Source organism: Rhincodon typus, chromosome 9 (assembly GCF_021869965.1).
Source record: "Rhincodon typus isolate 14 chromosome 9, sRhiTyp1.1, whole genome shotgun sequence".
NCBI classification, from domain to species: domain Eukaryota; kingdom Metazoa; phylum Chordata; class Chondrichthyes; order Orectolobiformes; family Rhincodontidae; genus Rhincodon; species Rhincodon typus.
The window spans coordinates 64,632,855-64,654,284 of record NC_063340.1 but is presented as its reverse complement, the minus strand read 5'-3'; the positions used below and the strand labels follow the sequence as shown (position 1 = coordinate 64,654,284).

General features: G+C 40.9%; 1 protein-coding gene across 1 annotated transcript in view; it reads left to right on the top strand.

The window, feature by feature from the left end:
• LOC109930871 (protein kinase C epsilon type) overlaps positions 1 to 21,430 on the top strand; it is a 229,968-nt gene that overhangs the window by 132,213 nt on the left and 76,325 nt on the right. Inside the window, exon 10 of the mRNA XM_048601242.1 lies at positions 2,596 to 2,750. Coding sequence (XP_048457199.1) covers positions 2,596 to 2,750 — 155 coding nt within the window. The remainder of the gene's footprint in view (positions 1 to 2,595; positions 2,751 to 21,430) is intronic.

Sequence of the window (21,430 nt, the reverse complement as noted above, 5' to 3'; positions counted from 1 at the left end):
ATTTAGATTTGTATCCCAGCAAAAAAGTAACTTCCTGATTAAAATCTTCTAGCTTTGTACACATGCAATGGAAATGCATTAACCGTGACCTCATCAGCCTGTGGAGGGTGTGTTTAGGTTAATTGTTTCTAGAGTAATAGCATGTAAAAGCATGAGTCAGTTCCTTTGAAAGAAGGTTTGTTTGCTAACTTATACCTGTCGTCTTATGCAAATTTAAATACCAGCAAATTAGTGTCTTCCTTGTTTGTTGTGGTTTCACATTTAACAGAGTTTGATCATTATTGAGGATATTGATGAATTCTCCTAATTCTGGTTTGTGAGTCCAAATAGCCCATATGTTATCACAAATGCAGAAGGTATTGTTTTTACAATATCTGCATTACTAAATAAAGGAGTTAGAGGGAATGGAAAAGGAACCCTGAAATTAAAAAGTAGCCCTAAAGAAAATCATTAGAAAATTCTTGAAGCAAAATTATCTTGACCCTACGATCATCCTTCAGTCAGCCTTGTTGTCCCAGTTTGATTGTCTAGCCAATTACTTATTAAGGTATTATTCCATGCATACACTTTCCCAAATCTCATCCAACAATTCTTCATGTGTGAGCTTAATATCAGTAGGTTGTCAGACAACAAAATATGTCAGTCAGACTCAACAAATCTCATCCCTAGCTGATGTCCACATTTTCAGAAACAAAAATAGAAATTGTTGGAAAAGTTCTGCGGTTCTGGCTGCATCTGTGGAGAGAAATCAGAGTTAATGTTTCGGGTCCAGTGACCCTTCCTCAGAGCGGATGGTAGCTAGGAGCTATCATTTCTTAGCTACCAGCAGTTTTGAGGGTCACTTGACCTGAAACTTGTTGTTTTTGTTTCTGATTTCTAGCATCCGCAGTTCTTTTGGTCCATATTTTCACATTTTCCAGTAGTGTCAATAGGCAATGATTAGGTGTGGAAGGCGTTTCTGATTTTAGTCCTCTCTCCAATCATTGCCCTACTAACTTCTAGCATCACCTTGGATGAAATAAAGTAATGTAGCTCAGATTTAAAATTAAGCCTTGTCCTCTTTGATTTATTGTAGTCTTTTTTTTCAATTAAGCTGGAAGAGCTATCAAATTCTGTGTGCTCAGTTGCACGTTCAACTTTTGTTCATGATGTTCCTTGTGTCTAGTATGCACTGGACTCCCGCATTGTTTCAGAATATTGAACCTTACCACCATACTGTTTATAAGATTAACTACAGAGATACAAATGGAACTTAAAAGAAGATGAAATAGTCAACAGTACCATTTTTTCTGTGGGAACATTTCAGTCTGTAAGAGTACACAAAGTGCTTCCAGCCCTCAATTTAATGGATATTCTGTTGATGAGAATGTTCTTCATTCTTGTCGCCCAAACCTCCATGTAGAATTTAGATACACTGAACTCAGAATGACTTGAAATGAGATTTTTGATTGCTTTTAAGTTTTAACTTGAGGTTTATGTAATGTTTCTCACCTCTGATTCTATATATGGTAACCATTTGCAATCAAGTACGACTTTATGAGGATGTTTTGGGAATTTTGCAACAACAAATAGAAAAATGGAAAGTAAAGAACAACATTCACTCAATGGAATAAAACAAGTAACTGATTGCTTTGTCAGAATAAATAGCCTGCCCTGTGTGGTGAACCTGTTAAAACAAATATTTTGTCATGTACCAAGTCATTGGGCATACATTCCGAAAGGAGAAAACAAACCTTTGGTTTACAGCTCATCACTGCCTTCTCAAGGACAGCTAGGATGGGCAATAAATACTGGCCCAGCCAGTGGCATCCATGTCTGTAATTGAATTTTTTAACAAGTTAATTGCCTAAAGGACATAGAGTTGGAACAAGGTGCCTGGAAACGATCAAGTCAGTGCCATCATGGGCATTAAATTCAGCCCAAAGTGTCCAGAGGAAATTCCCATAAGGATAACAAGATAATGCCTGCATGAAATATGTATGCATGTGAGAAACAGTGCAGTTATGTTAGTGAGTGTATGAGAGTTTGCATGGATAATGATATAATCATTGAGTAGACCATGTCACATATTCACTATTTTTAGCAAAACTATAAATCTGTTAGAGAATATTTGCTTCAGATGTGTGCATGAGAGAGTCTCTTTTGGCAAGAAAAATGTAAGTTAATTCTCCCTGGGATCAGATATTGTTCTTTTGCTGTTTTGTAGTAATATTGATTGAACTTTGCATTAAAAGTACTGGTTAGATTATAACCAGTAGTCTTTGGTGAGTGACATGAATTGAAAATTCCCTCAAGACATATGTGATTCCCAAATGCAATGCAAGAAGCTAAAAACCTTTGATTTTGCCAGAGCTTGTAGGTTGACAGTGGGACCAGAAAGATTGAAGAGTGAAAGCTATTTGGTGTAATGGTTCATTCAGAAATGCTTTTGAAATGTATTCTTCTATCATCGGCTAAGTGCAGTTTTAACTGATGAGCTTTTGTTGACATAATGAAACTCCTTCCCTACAAATGTTTCATTGATTTCTCCCAACAGCAGCTCCTTGTAAGGCTTTAAGCAATTTAGCTGTAAAAGGTCTTTCTTACTTCATTTAGGACCGCCTTTTCTTCGTCATGGAATACGTAAATGGAGGCGATTTAATGTTTCAAATTCAGCGTTCCCGAAAGTTTGATGAAGCTCGCTCAAGGTTTTATGCAGCGGAGGTCACTTCAGCGCTCATGTTCCTTCACCAAAATGGCGTCATCTACAGGTACTTGCTGAAAAAGAACAGCTGGTGTGTTCATGGTTGGTTTGGCTCAAATGCTTTCATATCTTAGCAACAGGTTTGGGTCAAAGCACACTGTCTTAGTTATCGTACATGTTGAGACATGGGTCTGTGTTGTTTTTTTTTGTTTGTCATTCACAATGTTTACATTTGAATAGCACCAGAAGCAGCAATCAGATGCGATGCCAAACTCATATTGTGATGCTGTGAGGGCTTTTACAAAATGCTTGGCACAGGCTGACCCGTCTGCTAACCTGCCAATAGAGAGACACAATCGCTTTACTTTCTCTCAACATCCAGTGAAAATTTATAAAAGGCTTTTCATTTCCAACGCCAACCACCCAGCCACCACCCCCCCCACCATCTTCAAAAAGAAACATTCTCCCATTTCCTTTGTTTATTTGTGTTGTCCTCTTGTTGACTGAATAGGACAACAGTCACAGGGCCCTTGTTTCTTCTCTCTTGTTCTCAGCATTTAAGGGCAAACTGTGAGTCATTCGCAGGAAGTTGCTGTTAGTGAAGTGTAAAGAAAAGGCTTTACCAGCCATGTTATTGAGCCAAGAGCCCGGTGTTTTACCTCCAGGATAAGCAGAACTCATAATGCTTTGTGGAGGACTATTTGAAATGAATATCAGTGTAACGTCATATATTCACACAGACTGTGGTTGATCTAATCCAGAAATCAAAATTCTTTTTAATGAGAAATGAAAGTTGAAGCAAAACATTTTACACTCAAGCTACTTACCCGGTATCTGTCAAGAAAAGACAGAAGAATATTTATGCTGTTCTTAATGTTTGTGTGACTTCACAGAGCGCAAAGATTTTGGGTTTGCTCCCCCCAAGGTGATACAGTATGTCAACAATGGTACAGAATTACCTGTATCCCAGAGGAACTCTTTTACATTCAGTGAAGTATAGAGCTTTATTGTGGCTTGGGAATTTGATGCTACTGAACCCAGGAATTCTACACCCAGCAAAATATGTCCATTTTGTCAGAGCATGATTATAAGATAACAAGCTATCTGTCATCTTCCATTTTGCTGGATCCTACAGAACTTCTCGCAACTCTGGTTAGGGGAAAAAGTATGGGAGGAGCAATGGACTGTTGGAGACCATGACCAGAAACACAAATCTTGCACCAATATTGTGAGTTACAGGTACATGGATGGGTTTCTGGAGGCATCAGGGGGCCTTGCCTGCTGGTTGCATAGCCAGAGAGCAACTATGTTGCCTCCTCTGCAAAGATTTACCATATTAAGTGCCACTTAGGCACTATGAATGGTCTGGGCACAGAAAGATAAAGCTATCAAAGTGCATTAGGGACCCATTATCCATTGATGCTTCTTGTTAAAACAAAATGCCAAAGTGAAATGCTCATGAAGTGGCAAAAGGTTGTTGTTGCTTGAGCACAGTGGATTAATTACATTTGAGCACTTATTGGTCAATGAGGTTGCTAGTCCTCTGGATTGCCTGCCTGTTCTATTTCAGAAGCAAATATCACTGCCATCTGGCTTTGAAAGCCAGCCTGTGGAGCTAGTTCCTATCTCCAGGCAATGCCCAACACCTTTAATTGTTATGAAAATTTATACATGTTAAGTCTTATATACATCTGAACAGGTTGATTAAAAAAAACAATGCTTTCTCTTGTGTTAGTTGTCCATGTCAAATAATTTGCGTGTGTATTATTTACTTAATCTAACTATATCATGTCTTCTCCAAGTCGTTCCCCAGTGAAATTACGTCTAGTCACTTGAAACGTACAATTTTGAAGGCTTTTTGAAAAGTATTCCAAATGCACCATTCTTTTTAATGCGGTGGGATTGTTGTGGATGTATATAATTCCATCTGAATGCAGAAGCTGACTGAAGTCAGGTCTAGTTAGTACTTGTTTAGGTATGTTTATTTACAGTATTTTGATCCAGTTCTCAAATACGAACTGGGAAATTGGGCTCGTTAGTAACCACATTTTGGGTGGTGTGAGTGCCATTCCTCATCCACAGTGGTGTCTGCAGTGCACACACAAACACACAACTTCTTGGCATGAATTGCACCAGACATCACTTTGGTGAAGATGTTGTTGCAATGCAGAGTAGGCAGATCAATCAGCATTTAAAACTCAATTAATTACCAGCAGAGACACTTTGGAGTTCAGTGCTCCAGCCAAGGCCCTCTGTTCAGTTTGCACAGCTGAGAACACATTAAGAACAGGAAGTACCAATCTCCAACGCTTATTAAGGGGATCATTAACAGCTCACACATTTGGCTTATTCTGAGTATTGCTACAATTCTACACTTTCTAGTGTGGGGGCTCTTGCGTCACTACTTCTAACCCAGAAGACCTGGGTTCAAGTCCCATCCTGCTTCAGAGATTTAGCATAACACATCTGAGTAGGCTGATTTATATAAAAACATACAAGTTTGTGATGCTTTCATGGTTGTCTCCAATGCCTACAGGAATTGGTGTAGTAGGTGTAAAATAAATTTTGTGCTGACTTGAAGATTCTTGTGCAAGCCAGTTGTTCTCTGAAGTGGGAACACAAGGTTTTTCTCATGGAATGCAGTGTGATGGAGAATGACCAGAGACTACCCAGAGCCGATCAGACTGCTGGAAGAGGGAGGGGAATGAGAGAAGTCTCTTAACAAATGGCTTTATCTGCTTGTGGTGTTCAGGTAACAGCTCTCGTACTTGAACCTCAGCAAGCATTATTGTTTGAAACACTTAGATTTCACTGATGGCCAATTCAATGAAGCCTACCAACAACTACAACCACAACCTGAAAATAGGGAAACGTGGCTGTGAAGTTGCTTGTAACAATAAATGTTACGCATGTGGATTATTTAAAGCTGGAGTCAAGAGATGCTAGCAACGCCTCACTGTTTGCCAGCCACTGTTTTACATTAAAGGTCACTGAAGCCCTTTATTCAATGAGAGGCAACTTCATTTCATTTTCTCTAGTCAGAAACAAGCAAGCAGAGCGAGTACATGGCTTTGCTAGGACTGCATACTTGCCCAAGATGCAGGATTGCATGCATATTACCATGTGGCCACCATGCCAATCCAGAACTGAAAAGGATTCTACTCCTTTAAAGCACAGGCCTGCACCATACAGATCAATGTCCAGTATCCTGGCCGTAGTCATGATGTCCTAGTTCCGTAGCATTTCACCATCTTAACTACATTGCAGCTGCCATGGCAATCCAACAGGATGACAAGGGATATTGATTGATAACACAACTGATTACCCTGGTGCATAAACCATGCACATCTGGGCAGCACGCATACATGCTGCCACATGAAATGGGTCAGAGTAGATCATTGGTGAGCTCAAGCAATAATTAACCTGCCTGGACCATTTAGGAGTATTCTACAAGGGCTTGGCAGAGTGGGTTTCAAGAATGACAGTTGCCTGTTTTATACCACATAGCCTCATGAGTTTTTGCCAACAGCTCTCAGGCAAAAAATTGAGGAGCAGGAATTGGAAGAAGAAGAGGAGGAGGAGGCAGGAGATGAAACATGGCTCAAACATCATTGGCCCTTTCTCCCCAGCATGAAGAACTAATTTGATTATGATAACCAGGAACCCAACCCCCAATTCCCCATTTACCAGCGGTCCCATAGCTTTCCTTCCCTCTCTCACTGATCATCACATTATTCTATTGGCATCAATTGCAGAATTTGACTTCTGAATGAAATTATTTCATATTGCATAGAAATACAAACTAATCACATTTGTGCATTTCTTTAGTGTTTCTACCTGTCCTAATGCTTTGATGCAGTCCCAGCAGCAGCAGTGTGACTGGTGGAAAACTGGTGACTGAATTTCAGTACGGAGACTGCAAAGTGGACTCAGAGAAAGATGTAAAGCAGCTCTAAGCCTAGAAGATGCACTTTAAATCTTCACAATCTCAACATGGGCAACCTGGGCTGGTGGGCTGACAGGCAGCAACAAAGATACAGATAGATTGCCTTGTAGGGGAGACAGTTGCTAAAATCCTAACAAAGGACAGCAGGCACATGCTTCATGGAGTCACTGTCATTTCTCCAGGTCATTGCCTCAGCAAGACTGGTAATCATCAGAAGGACAGATTGTGAGACTACTGTGACACTCTGCTTTCCCCTTCGAACATCGGTGTCCACAGCCCAATGACAACAGCCTGCTATTTTACCACTGGAATATGGTCTTTCATGACTTCATTCTGACCTTTAGAAGTAGCACTCAGAGTTTAGCTGAAGATTGCTTGTTGTGTGACAGAAGCTGAGATATCAGCCATATGAATGAGCCACCCGAGTGGGCCCACAAACTTTAACAGCCTTCTCCACTGTTGCCTTGCTTAACGGAGATAGGCTGCAAGGTTTGTACAAAGCTCTTTACCAAATTGTGCCGGACTTCTTCATATACCATGACATTGATCACAGACTTTCTGGACTACTTCCAAATGCAGCTCATGTTTTGTTTTCTGTAACCATTAATGTTCTTCTGAATGCTGTCCCATCAAAGAACTCATCTGAGTCCTCTAAAGCAGATTTTGTGATCAATTTCACTCACTAGCAAGCTCAAAACTGTGCTACCCTTCTCACTTGTCCTGGCTGCAGTGCACTAATGCCCAGTTCTCTTCACGTGCAGAACCCACCTTGAATCTATCATCTAAGTTACCAGCTCTGCCAGTTTCTGGGCTGATATGGGCAATGTGAAATCGAGTGACAGGGCTGTGTCTCCATCATCACTGACTTCTTACTATTCCTGCATTCCTTGAGTATCTGAAGGGATAAAGCCTTAAGGACGAGATTGAGTTGAGGGATAGGGGAAAGCAGGAGCTGACACTAACACCATCTTCAGTTTGTAAACCAGAAGAGATTGTGGGAAAGGTAGAAATGGGGGGTGAAGAGGAAGATTTAAGTTTGAGAATGCATACATCTTCATTGATTTCAGCCCAGCTGCTGTCCCTGGTCTCAGCAATGTCCCTTCCGGTATTGGCCAGCATTTCCTCCATGTGTGCTAGAGAATACAGGCAGATGCCTTCACCTTTAGTTAGCTCTTGCTGCTTTCAGATGTTCACAACCTTCTGCAAGAGAGAGGGAAGCAGGTTAATGACTGTGGAACGGTATAGAAGATGGTTATGACACAGAAAACCTGGTAGGTCCCAGTTAGAGCATAGACCTTGGATAATGCAGGAGCAATTCACCTTAGTATCAGTCCCCTATTGTTTCTTTGTAGCCTCTGCACATTTGTCCTTTCCACATGATGATCCAATTCCCTTATGAATGTTCAAATGAACCTGCCTTCACTACACTCTCAGGCAATGCATTCCGGATCCTAAGCACTTTTTGCAAAAATAAGGTCTTCTTCATGATACCATTGCCTCTTTTGCCAATTACTTTTAATCTCTCTGGCTGTGCAGTGTTTGGATAAAGTGGTTATCATAGTTGTAAAGCTGGAAATGTCAGCCAGCAGTGGGTGTGAGCATTAAAACATTGCTTCATATGTGAGAGTGAGGTGAAGCTTATGCAATTTAATTAGGATCCTCATGAGTAGAAATTGGTGATCTGTAATTGGTGGTGGGGATTTTTTCTGTATTTATGAAATGTGGATATTGCTGACAAAGCCAGTTATTACTGTCCATCCTTAATTGTTCTTGAGGTTTGGTGAACTATTTTCTTGTGAACTGCAACTGTTTGGGTGGTGTTAGGTTTCCAAGATTTTGAATCAGTAATGATGAAGGAGTGGCAATATATTTTCAAATCCTAATTGTTAGCTTGGATAGGAACTTGTAGGTAGTGGTGTTCCCGTCTATGTGCCCTGTTCTTTTAGATGATGCAGGTTGTTTTATTGTTGCAGTGGTTCTGAAGGGGTTAATGTTGAAGTAATCTCCACCTGATCTAATAATGCTGCACAGTCGAGGCAGTCTGGCACGAGATCCTGATGGAGACCAATGTGTCATTCCTGGCTCCTGATAGTGTCAAGACCCCAATTGACAGTACTGTGGGACAAGTCAAATCCCTGAATGAAATCTGGTTTGATAGCTCACGTCTCTTTAAAAAGAATAGTTCACATAGTGATCAGCCACTGTAGTTGCAGCCTTTGTAATTATGACTAACTAAGCAATGTAATTTGTGCATATTGCTATCCTGCAACAACCTGCATCTTGTTAAGACAAATGGCTGTTGTTTTAGAATTTTCGGAATGGTTTATCAATTGTGGTCTTTCCTTACCACTGCTAACTAGATAAGCATGTTGTAACATATCCAAATATGTGGATTTCATTTTTAAGAAATGAGGATGGCAGCAGTCTACCCCAACCACAAGCTACCAGTGGTTGATACCACAACATAATGGAAAGGCTGCATGTTTGGAAGGTGCCATGGTTATTTGAGCAGTAGCTAAGGCTAGTGGAGGAATTGGTAGCATATGACATTTGAATATATGTGTGGTTATTAAATTTCTTTTGGATTTGCATCCAGGTCCTTAAGACTAATTAATCTATGTGCTTTTCTGATCCCACTGCCTTTTCATCATGTGGATACGGACTAAGTTTCTCCTCCAAGAACTCCAGTACTGCACCAGAAAACCCAGGTTCCACATTCTGACACGCTCAACCTTTCTTCTCTCTTTATCTCGTCAGATTCAGCTCCCAATGAACTCTTAGCATCTGCTTCAGCCACAACGCAACAGCACTTTAAGAGATGTAAGCTCGCTGTTAAGTATCAATCTTTGGCCCCATATTGATACATGCAACCAATTAAGCATGAGCTTAGTGCTGGCTGCATACAGATATCATGATATTGCATTGGTAGCATCAAGATGTGATGTTGCCTGTGCCCACAGATTCATCACCTATCGGGATCAGTTTGCCTGTTTATCGGGTATTCCAGTTTAGCCTTAAGCTTTCTCCATTTCACTCAAAACATGGTGAACAGCATGGGCCCTGAATAGGAATATCCTTTTAATTATGAAATGTTAATTGATGGTTCACAAAGTGCTTCTGTCTGCAGGATGCTTCATTGTTCCACATTCAGATTTTAGTCTTCCGCAAACTCTGGAAACTCTTTGCTGAATGGGCATCATTATAGACATCTCCATCTTGCTACTCAGTCAGAAGCCCTTGTGCGAACAGCTGTCTGCCATTCCAATTGTTTAAAGCTATTCTAAACACTGCAGTTATAAGCCAACGCATTGATGGAAAAGACCTTTTAAAAGAAATGGTTTATTTAATTTTATTTAGATGCCTTGTTAAATTTGGCAATTCCCTGATCAGTTTAAAAAGAGGTCCTGTCAGCAACATGTTAACATGTTTTTGGTCAGGATTATTTGTAGGATCTCCTTGATTATACATTCCTTCCTATAAGAATGCAAGCAGGCTGTTCAGCCCTTCTAGGCTGTTCCATCATTTAACGCGATCATGAATTGATCTGTATCGTAACTCCATCTGGTTCAGAAGCAAAGGGCTGAATGGCCTCTTTCTGCACAGTAACAATCTGTGTTTCTGTGCAGTCTACCCATCTTCATTTTATAAGCTGTCACACTTGTCTTACAAAAAATTTACCAATCTCAGTGTTGAACTTTTTAATTAACTTAACTTAAAGAGCTTTTTTGGGCAGAGATTTCTGAATTTCCGTTATACTGTGGATGTCAGAAAGCTTCCTCATGTTACCCTTGAGTGGCCTTTCTCTAATTTTAAGTTTATAGCCTGTTGTTCTGGATCTTCCATCAAAGGAAATAGTTTCTATCTATTCTATCATTTCCACAAATCCACCTCTATTGGATGCCTTTTAATCTTCTAGATTCAGGAGAGTACAAGTCTAGTTTGTGAAACCTGACCTTGCAATTTCAGCCTTTTAACAATCATTTATTTCTGGTCAATCTGTTGCATCGTGCCCAAGACCAATATCTACTTCCTGTAGTGTGGGGCCCAGAATTTGATACAGTCTTCCAGCTGTAACATAATTTCCATCCTTTTGTATTCCTGATTTCTGGACACATCACACGAGTGGAAGTTAAAATATTCCACGCACGCACTCCTCTATGACTCTGTACACAATTTATGACTCAAACCAAAAGATATTCTGGAAATGGTTCTACAGTTTGACTGAATTTATGTTACGGAACTACCCATTGATGCCAGAGAATCTGTGATTTGTGCCCACTTAATTACTCAGATGGCTGTGAAAGGTCCAAATTGAAGAGTAATTTAAAGACTATATCACTGCACTGTACATGTAACCTGACAGTTCAGCTCATCCACATATTATAATAGTATAATAATTGGTGTAGTATTTCCCCTGATGGCATACAACGTTGATATCAGTCAAATCACCTTGCTACCAGGCTGGGTTTGCATCAGTAGGTGAAGAACAAGAGTATCCTCTGAGCAATGCTCCCTCTCAACTGTTTGGTCCTGAGCCAAGAGTCCCTGTGTTGGTCATGAACAAGTGAACTCTTGAATTACTGCAGTTATGCAATGTAATTTTGAAGCCCCACACACATTAAACACTCACCCACAGAGTACACAGAAAAATCAGAGGATACAATGCTCTGGCAGTGACGACCTGGTCTCCCAAGCAAAACAGTATACAGCAAAATTTATTTTATAAAACTGAATATCACTCAGATGGCAAGGGAACACCAAAACATATTGGCAACCTTTTAATACTAGAAATCTCCAACATCAGGTAGATTATTTTTCATAATAAATAGTTCATGATCCGATGATCTCATGTTAAAAATTAGATGCAAAATAAGAATGGTTAGAAGAAACTTTTACATGCAGCAATCAATGTCGAGTTGATTACAGCATTTAAAAAGGTAGAAAATAAACAGAAGTTGCTGGAATAGATTAGCAGGTGTGTCAGCATCTGTGAAGAAAAATCAGAGTTAACATTTCAGGTCCAGTGACTGTTCCTCAGAGGGTAGTGTTGAATTACATAAAAGTCCGGATAGAAAAGAGTTTGAGAAAGTGTCAGGAAATTTAGATTAGTTTGTGGAGAAAATAGAAATATGAGACTAGCTTAGGACAAAAGACAAAATGACACTACATCAAGTAAGTCCCATGACTTGTTACGTTCTTGACAGTTTTATTCCACTTATTGATGAGGATATCAATGAAATGTGTAGGAAAGCATGCCAGGAGCTCTACCTGGCACAACTGCGAATAAGATGTCCACCTGGTGAAGATACAATTTAGGATGACCGGCATGCCAGACAGCATAAGCAGCAAATGATAGAGCTAAGCAATCCCACAGCCGATGGAAAAGATTTAAGCTCTGCCATCCAGCCTTATCCAGTCATGAATGAGGTGAATGATCAAGCAACTCACTGGAGAAGCCTAGCACGTCAGTGCAAAAGGTAAGGCTGAAGCACTTGCAACAATCTTTAGCAAAAGAAAATCCATCTCAGCGTCGTCCAGAGGTGACCAACTTCACAGACACCTGACTTCAGACAACTTGATTCACTCCATTGTGTTATCAAAAAACAGCAGAAGGCCCTGCATAATGGAAAGGCTATGGGCTTTGACAACATTCTAGCTCCAGCACTAACCGTACCCGTAGCCATACTGTTCCAGGACAGCTACAATACTGGCATCTACCCAACAATGTGGAAAGTTTCCAGTTATGTCAAATACACAAAAAGCAGGACACGTTCAACCTGATCAATTACCATCCCATCAGTCTACTCAAAAGCATCAAAGAAATGATGGAAGGAATCATCACAGTGCTAGCAAGTACCGCAGCTTACTCTAAATTGCACACTGAAGCCCAGTTTGGATTCCACTGGGGGCAGTCAGCTCCTTTTTTCAAAAATTCATTTGTGGGATGTGGGCATCGCTGGCTGACCAGCTTATTGCCCGTCCCTAGTTGCCCTTGAGAAGGTGGTGGTGAGCTGCCTTCTTGAACCACTGCAGTCCACCTGCTGTGGGTTGATCCACAATGCTATTAGAGAGGGAATTCCAGGATGTCGACACAGTGGTAGTAAAGGAACGGTGATATATTCCCAAGTCAAGATGGTGAGAGGCTTGGAGGGGAACTTGTCGGTGATGGTGTTCCCATGTATCTGCTGCCCTTGTTCTTCTAGGTGGAAATGGTTGTCAGTTTGGAAGGAGGATTGTCTGAGGATTTTTGGTGACTTTCTGCAGTGCATCTTGTAGATAGTACACACTGCTGCTACTGAGTGTCGGTGGTGGAGGGAGTGAATGCTTGTGGATGTAGTGCCAATTAAGCGGCTACTTTTGCCCTGGATGGTGTCAAGCTTCTTGAGTGCTGTTGGGGCTGCACTTATCCAGGCAAGTGGGGAGTATTCCATCACACTTCTGACTTGTGCCTTGCAGATGATGGACAGGCTTTGGGGAATCAGGTGGTGAGTTTTTTGCTGCAGTATTCCTAGCCTCTTACCTGCTCTTGTAGCCACTGTGTTCACGTGGCAAGTCCAGTTGAGTTTCTAGTCAGTGGTAACCCCCAGGATGTTGATAGTGGGGGATTCAGTGATGGTAACACCATTGAATGTCAAGGGACGGTGGTTAGAATGTCTCTTATTGGCAATGGCCATAGCCTGGCATTTGTGTGGTGCAAACGTTATATGCCACTTGACAGCACAAGCCTGGATATTGTCCAGATCTTGTTACATTTGAACATGGACTGCTTCAGTATCAGAGGAGTCATGAATGGTGCTGGAAATTATACAATCATCAAAGAACATCCCCACTTCTGACCTTATGATGGAGGGAAAGTCATTGATGAAACAGCTGAAAATGGTTGGGCTTAGGACACTACCCTGAAGAACTCTTGCAGAAATGCCCTGGAGCTGAGATGACTGACCTCCAACAACCACAACCATCTTCCTATGTGCCAGATATGTCCCCAACCAGTGGAGATTTTCCCCATTCCCACTGATTCTAGTTATGCTAAGGCTCATTGCCATGACACTTGGTACAATGCAACCTTGATGTCAAAAACAGTCACCCTCACCTTACTTCTAGAGCTCAGTTTTCTTTTGTCCATGTTTGGACTAAGGTTGAAATGAGCCCTCATCTCTATTGGTCCCCAGCATTACAGATATCAGTCTTCAGCCAATTCAATTCACTCCACATGATATAAAGAAATGGTTGGAGGCACTGGATACTGCCCTGACAACATCCTGGCAATATTACTGAAGACTTGTACTCCAGAACTTGCCATTCCCCTAACCAAGCTCTTCCAGTCAAAACATCATCAAAACAGTGTAGCTGGTTACTTATCTCATTTCTCATCTACAGCACCTTGTTATATTTAATCACAGTAGCTGCACTTCAAAAGTGACTATTTAGTTGTGAAGCATCTCAGATTATCCAGGGAACTTGAAAAGCATTGTATCATTTTTGTAAAATTTTTAAATTTGTAGGAATCCCATTATTTTCAGATAAATAATCTATAAAAGTAAAACGTTCGCCACGTATTACTTGACAAAGCTTTATGCAGTAAAGTTAGCATTAAAAATAAAATGAACAGGTGGATGGAAGAACACGAGGCACAGTTCATTATAATACCAAGATCTTTAGTGTTTACAATGATATATAGAAACGTACTGATGTACACTGGTGCACATGAAAAACAAATGTCCTGAGGTAAACAGGACTGATGAAAATCAGATGCACAAAAGCAACATGTTAGCCAGGGTGTAAGCCAGTCTAATTTTCAAGTTTTCAAAATTGTAACACGCAGCAATATGAACTGGGAAGTGTTTCCGCAGCTAATCAAGTCTACACATTCCACTGACCAGCTATAGCTATAAACTTTATTGCTCACATTTGACAACCTGAGAAGATTCCCCTCTGTCTAATATATATGTATAAAACAGCATGAATGTCCAAAGACTTCCATGTAAACATGTGAAGTACTCTTTGATTCATAGACAACACAGTGTGAAGTTGAAGGAACACAGCAGGTCAGGCAGCATCAGAGGAGCAGGAAAGTTGCCGTTTCGGGTCGGGACCCTTCTGAAGATATTATTCTAACATGTTCTGCCTAATATCAAGGCCTTAAGTATTTTAATTAAAAATGGACCAGTCATAACCCATGATTGATTGAAAAGAGATGTAGGATAGCCTGACTATGTTCAGAATGAATAAGTCACCTAATCTAGATATCAGGTTGGCAAAGTAAGTTGACAGGGGTAGGTCACAAATGTTGGAAGGAGCACAAATGTTGCCACAATTTTCCAGTCCCTCCATGTATGGTGAAGGTATGAGGGGATTGAAGAATGGCAAATGTGACACCTTCATTCAGGAAATAGTATAAGGAAAAGGATATAATGACATTCCTAGGAACTACAAGTTAAATTAAACATCAAATTAAAAATTTAACGTCAGTGAAGGGTAAAGTTTGAAACAATAATTAAGGAAAATATCAGTACGATTGTGAGAAGTTTAAGTTTATTGAGGAGAGCCAGCATGGTTTGTCAAAGGCAGAACATATTTGAATAATATCTTATTGACTCTTTTGGTTAAGTAAGAGAATGTTGTTGAAGAGAATGACATGAACATTGTTTATATGAATGTTAAGAAAGCATTTGATGAAATTTACGTGAAGGCTGGTTAGCAAATTGAGGGATATGGAATATAGGTTCAGTGTTAGCTCAGATGGAAAAAATGGCTAAGGACATTGAGAAAATAGTTCGCAAGCACATCTCATGTTGGGCTTCATAAGTCTAGCTAAGTACAAAAGTTGTGGAGAACCATCAAAAAGCTCTGGGTAGGCCACAACTATGATCTTTCCATCTGGTTCTGATCATCAAACTTTAAAAAGAATTTGAGATTCTTTGAGAGCTTGCGGAGGAGATTACCAGAATGGCTCCGGTGGAAAGGGACTTTAGGTCAAGTTTGAGAAGCTGGGGTTGTTCTCCTTGAATCAAAGGACATTAACAGAACTTTGATGGAGGTTCATAAAATTATAGTAGGTTTTAGATAAAGAGTACAATGAAAACCTGATCCCATCAGCTAACAGTATAAGGCCTAGGGGCACAATTTAATGTTCTGGGCAGGAGATGGATGCGTATGTGAAGAAGAAGTTTTATACTTCACCTGGATGATCACCTGGAACTTACTACCTATAAGGTTGGAAGACAAAGACTATCAATGATTACCAAAGTACTTTGAATGAGCTCAGTAGATATATTTGTTCTAATTTTCCAAAATTTCCTCAATTCTAGAAAGATACCAGCAGATTGAAAAATTACAAATATAACATCCCCTATTCAAGAAAGGAGGGAGACAGATTTCAGGAAACTGTCATTAGGAAACTGCTTGAATCCATTATTAAGGAGGCGGTGATAATGCTGGGACATTTTGAAAATCAGAATACAATCAGGCAGAGTCAATGTAGCTTTATGAAAGGGAAATGGTGTTGACAAACTTTTTAAGAGTCCTTTGAGGATGTATTGAGCAAGGTGGATGAATGGAAACAAGTAGATGTAGTGTCCTTGGATTTCCAAAAGCCATTTGATACGGTTCCACATAAAAGGTTATTATATGAGATAAAAGCTCATGTGTTGGGTGTTATCGATTAGCATGGATGGAGGATTGGTTAACCACAGAAAACAGATTTCGGGGGGTGGTGAAGGAGTCATTTTCAGGTTGACAGTAACTAGTGTAAGTGTTGCAGGGATCAGTGCTGGGACCACAACTATTTAAAATCTACAAACAGTCCATAGGAACCCTGAAATTAAATAGTTCGAAAATTCCTTCCTACAAATGATACAGGCAGTGTAAATCAGACTGAGATATTAAGATATGTGCATGCAGCATTTTACAACCAGCATTAATTTGTTCTTTAGATGGAATTTGCCTTATTTTGCTTGGATGATTCTGCCTTTGATCTTTAAGCTTCTTTAATATCTTATCACAAGGATTTATGTCTCATTGGTAAAATGTTCTGTACTCAGAAAGGGAGAAGAGAAAAGCACACACTACTTGTCACTGCTTTGTGAACAACACTGGTAGAAATCTTTGCTTTTCATCTCATCTCATTTAACTTTATTTGACCTTTTCCCAGTGCTTAGAATGCTGATGTGCAACAGGGAGAAAAAAAATTGTTTGAAAAACTCAACAGTAAACTGTTGTTGTTCTTCATCACATATTCTCACAAGCATGTTATGGCTTGCAGAGAGATCAGTTAAGAAAATATAATACTGAACGCATTGTGCTGTGAATAAAATCCAAACAGCCATTACAGCAAAACCTTTCTCTTTTGCTGCTCTCATTAACCTCAGGTTACTTTCACTGTTACAGTCTAAAACTAATTTAGATTCGGTTCAGACTTAATGTGCCAACTGTTCACGTTTGGTATGAACTCTACCATGTTGTAGGGACATGATATGCTCACTTTCAAGGATAGAAATCAATGTTGTGTGGTCTGCTCCTCTTTATCTCTTCCCATTCCCACTTCAGAGCTCCAACATTTCCTGCTCCTCTGATGCTGCCTGGCCTGCTGTGTTCCTCCAGCTCCACACTGTGTTGTCTCTGACTCCAGCATCTACAGTTCTTGCTATGTCTACATTCCTTCATTGTTGTGACTGACTGAACGTGTAGGAGGGAAGTCTCACAAAATTAGGAAACCCATTCACGATCGAGCAGTACTGGGAAAAGGAGGTGAGATTTTGGGAGTGACACCTGAGGGAATTGAGGATGGAGCTGGGTGTACTACTGTGCAGAGGCAGAGAGGAAAGTGGCAGCATTAGTGGGGCAGGGGAGAGGATCAGAGAGTGGCTGGGAGAGAAATTCATTCACCAGGTGGTGCTATGAAGCCTGAGGACTAGCAGCATCACAGGTCACTATCGGCACAGTCTTCAATGACATTGATGGAGAAGCCTTGCTGGTGCACATGGAGCAGCACATAGCTCTGCCTGCCCTTGGGGATGAGAGAGGGGTTTAGGTTCCCATAATTAATCTGCAGAGCTTGGTATGGAGGGGTTCTGAGCTTGGTAATATGGAGTTTGAAAGTTCACATCATTATTTGCAACATGGGTCCAAGAATTTACAAAATCACAAGACCCGTTACAGATGAGGATGGATTTTCGATTCATCCACCCAGAAAGATGTTAAAGTTGCTCTATTTCAGCATCTAATTATTTCTTGGAACAGTTCCTGGGTTTTTGTCTCCATTTTATCTGTGGAAGTCCATATGTGAAGCAAATTTTCTGATATCAATCCTCTGAGTATTGAGCTCTGAGCTACACTATTCCATCTTATCCTGATATAACTTCTGCAATAAGTACTTGCTGCCTCCTACCTTTCATATCATTTTCTCTTTCACAAGTTTTACTATAGATCTATTTAACACTTAGAGTTTAGCAAATAACCTTTAGTGTGGAACTGTATCAAATGCCTTTTAGATGTCTAGCTACACATTATGATTTGTCCAGTAGCATATTGCTTACGTTATCAAACTAGTAATCCAGAGAGCTGGACTAACAGGCTGGAGATTTTACTTCACGTGGGTGAATGAGGAATTTAAATGCAGATGGGTAAATATAGCTGTACTAATACGTTACTGCAGAATTTCCTTTTCCCTGATGTGTGTTGAGCAGTGGCAAGAAAGGTTGGAAATTACTGTGAGAATTGAAGAACCAGATTGTCAATTTCAAGAAAATATTTACCAGTTTTCCACTCAATGGTGATTTCAGAATCCTACCAGTTAGCAGCAACTCCCTTACTTCCATATATTTGTATCTCATTAAAACCCCAATTCACCTCATTCATATGCCACTTTCAATTCCCCTCTCCTTCACCGAGAAACTAGATGGTGCAAATTCCTGACTTGAATGCATGTCATGACCATCATGCAACTGCTTCTTGACCGCAATAACTCTGTGTCACCATCCTTCTTAACCCTGCAAATCGACATCGGCAAACCACCAGCCTCACCATTATTGTTGTGCTTTACCTCGGACCAACTCACATACCACTTCACCCTTTCAATACTTAGGTGGTTAGGGACACCTATGACTTGCGCGTTTCTGCCGGACTGCTTTGCATCTACACAAGAAGCATCTCACTGCTCTTTGCTTGCTTTCTGAGCACTCATTCACGTCGTGCTTACTTGGAAGATGCCAGCCTCAATATACTGCTTTCTTAGCAGACAAGGTCTTTAGTGCCAGACTCTGCTAACTTGCATTGTATTTTAACACGGAGGGAGAGGCAGGTACCATCTGATACTGCGGAGCCCTAGGTCAAAGGGTGGACATGTCATTGTGCAGCTTTGTGATACATCAGCATTGTAGCTGCAGGAAGTGCCAACAGTTTACCTGAGTGAGATGAAGGGAGACTCCAGTCAGTCAAAGGGCTTATCTGATTAAACCACAGGGGATTGGCCACAGTCATTCCAGGACTTGATCCTAGTCAAGCCTGGGGATTTCTGTCCTTGCTGTTAGGGAATTGGGCCATGGTCAGTTCTGCAGATCAAGTACAATCAATCTCGCAATTACACATAGGCCAGGTTGGGTGCTGTGGAGGCAGGTTTTCACATTACTTCTGATATCGACATGGGAAAGGTGGAGGGCCAATGAGGCCATGGGAATTCCAGCAATATGGAAGGGAACTTACAGAATGGGGGAAATTTGTGTGTCCTAGACCGAGCCTAAAAGTCACTTATCTGCTTTTCATCAATAGGTGCTCATTCATTGTCCAAGAATGCACATTACAAAATAATGGCCTCAATCATGACCATTACACTGTGAGTACTAATTGCCACCTTGTCATGTAAGCTAAGCCACAAGACAATTAAAGGCAGAACACAATCCCCAGCCAGCATTGGAAGGCAATGCTTTGCAGCTATCAGATTCACTCAGTGAATTGTAAGAATGCAAGGATATGGCTAATGGCACCTTATGAAACTCATTTCCAGGATGAATGAGCTGGGTTTGGACTTTGTGTAATTGTTTATGGTTTTGTTGTAAATCTGGCAAGCAGTCCCTATTTAGTACAAAGGACATGTAGTCCTTGTTATTTTTACAGTCCTTGACTTTTTGTGGCACTGAACAAATGTCTTGTTATCCATCTGATTATATACTTGGTACCTTCATAGGATCTCACATTCAAGTACCTGCAAATTGCATATCCAACTGACCAGTAGGGTAAAAAACAGCAGTCCGTGAGACAATGTACTAACAATGTCACGAAGGGTGATGGATAGAGAGAGAGGTCACAAAGGTTAGATTAGCTATTAAGGCTTCAGTCAACCTGTCATATCTGAGTGTTGTGCAGTGAAGCCTCTCATGATAGACAGCAAGTCAAGAGGAATCCTGAAGGATCTCCCTCAGACCCTTCCAACACCAGTAACCCTTCAATGTTTCAGAGTATGAAACAGCTGCTAAGTTGCCGGAAAATGTTTGATTATCCAGTAGGCCAGTGCTGAACCTGCAAGAGGTGGTGCTTTGGTTGACTTTTCTCAGCAGGCCAATACGCTGTGACACAGGGTGGACCTTTGAGCTGCCCGATGTATATCTTCCAGCTTGAATGGCAATATGTTTGTGTGAAAAGCTGAAAGGTTGCATGAAACTTTGCCCACCAGAGGTCTGTGGAATCATAATATTAAAACAAGGAAATGTGGATGCTGGGAATCTAAAACAGAATCTGAAGAAGGGTCACTAGACTCGAAACATTAATTTTGCTTTCTCTCCTCAGATCCTGTCAGACCTGCTGAGCTCCTCCGGCAATTTCTGTTTCTGTGTCTTTGGAATCATCATTGATTCTGTACAGTCACTCATGATGTGGGTAGCAGTGTGGAATGATGTGTGCATTGCAGATTTTAGCATAATCTCTGCATATTATGTTTCACCTCAGTGAAAATTATACTTGAACAGACACTTTAACAATGCATGTGAACCTATATTTACTGAAGATTGACTTGTGTCACCTTTGTGTCCTCTCAAAGGCAATTAGTGATGGGCAGTAAATGCTGGCTAGCTAGCCAGCGACTTCCACGTTCCATGAATGAATTTTTTTTTAAAAAAAAGGCCTGCCCACATGCAGGCCGACCCATCTCGGTTTGACCTGATGTAGGCTTTGGGGTAACACGAAGATGGAGGTGGAAAGACCAGGTGCCTCTACATTGTCCTGAGAAAAAGCGTCTTGTGTTGCTGTCTGTTGCATTGTTTCTGTATGGGTGCCTACTGGAACCGCCCTGTTTCCCTGAGAAGAAAGGGCACCTGGAGTGACGTTGCTTCTCACATCGCCATTCGTGGTGGGCACCTATGACAAAAGTGATGGAGTACCAGTCTATGTGCATATCTGGCAGATATTAAATGTGCTGGATCTGGCTGTCCATGACAGTTGCTACCCCGTCTGTGGAGACAGCCTGAAACAGGCATCCAAATATCATCACAGCTCTAATACTTTTGATGAACTCCAGTGCTTCAGATCCAGTGCATCTAACAAACCTGCCTGCTGTTCCTCTGACAATCTATGTATTGTGGGTCTGTGGGTCGGTTAGCACAGTTAGCTGAATAACTAGTTTCCAATGTACGGTGATATTGACAACATGGGTTCAATTCCTACAATGGCTAAGGTTACCATGAAGGAATTTCCTTCTCAACCTCTCCCCATGCCTGAGGTATGGTGACTGTCAAGTAAAACCACCACCAGTCTCTAATGAGAGGGCAGTCCGATGATCTGATGGGACTATGGTGACTTTACTATTACCT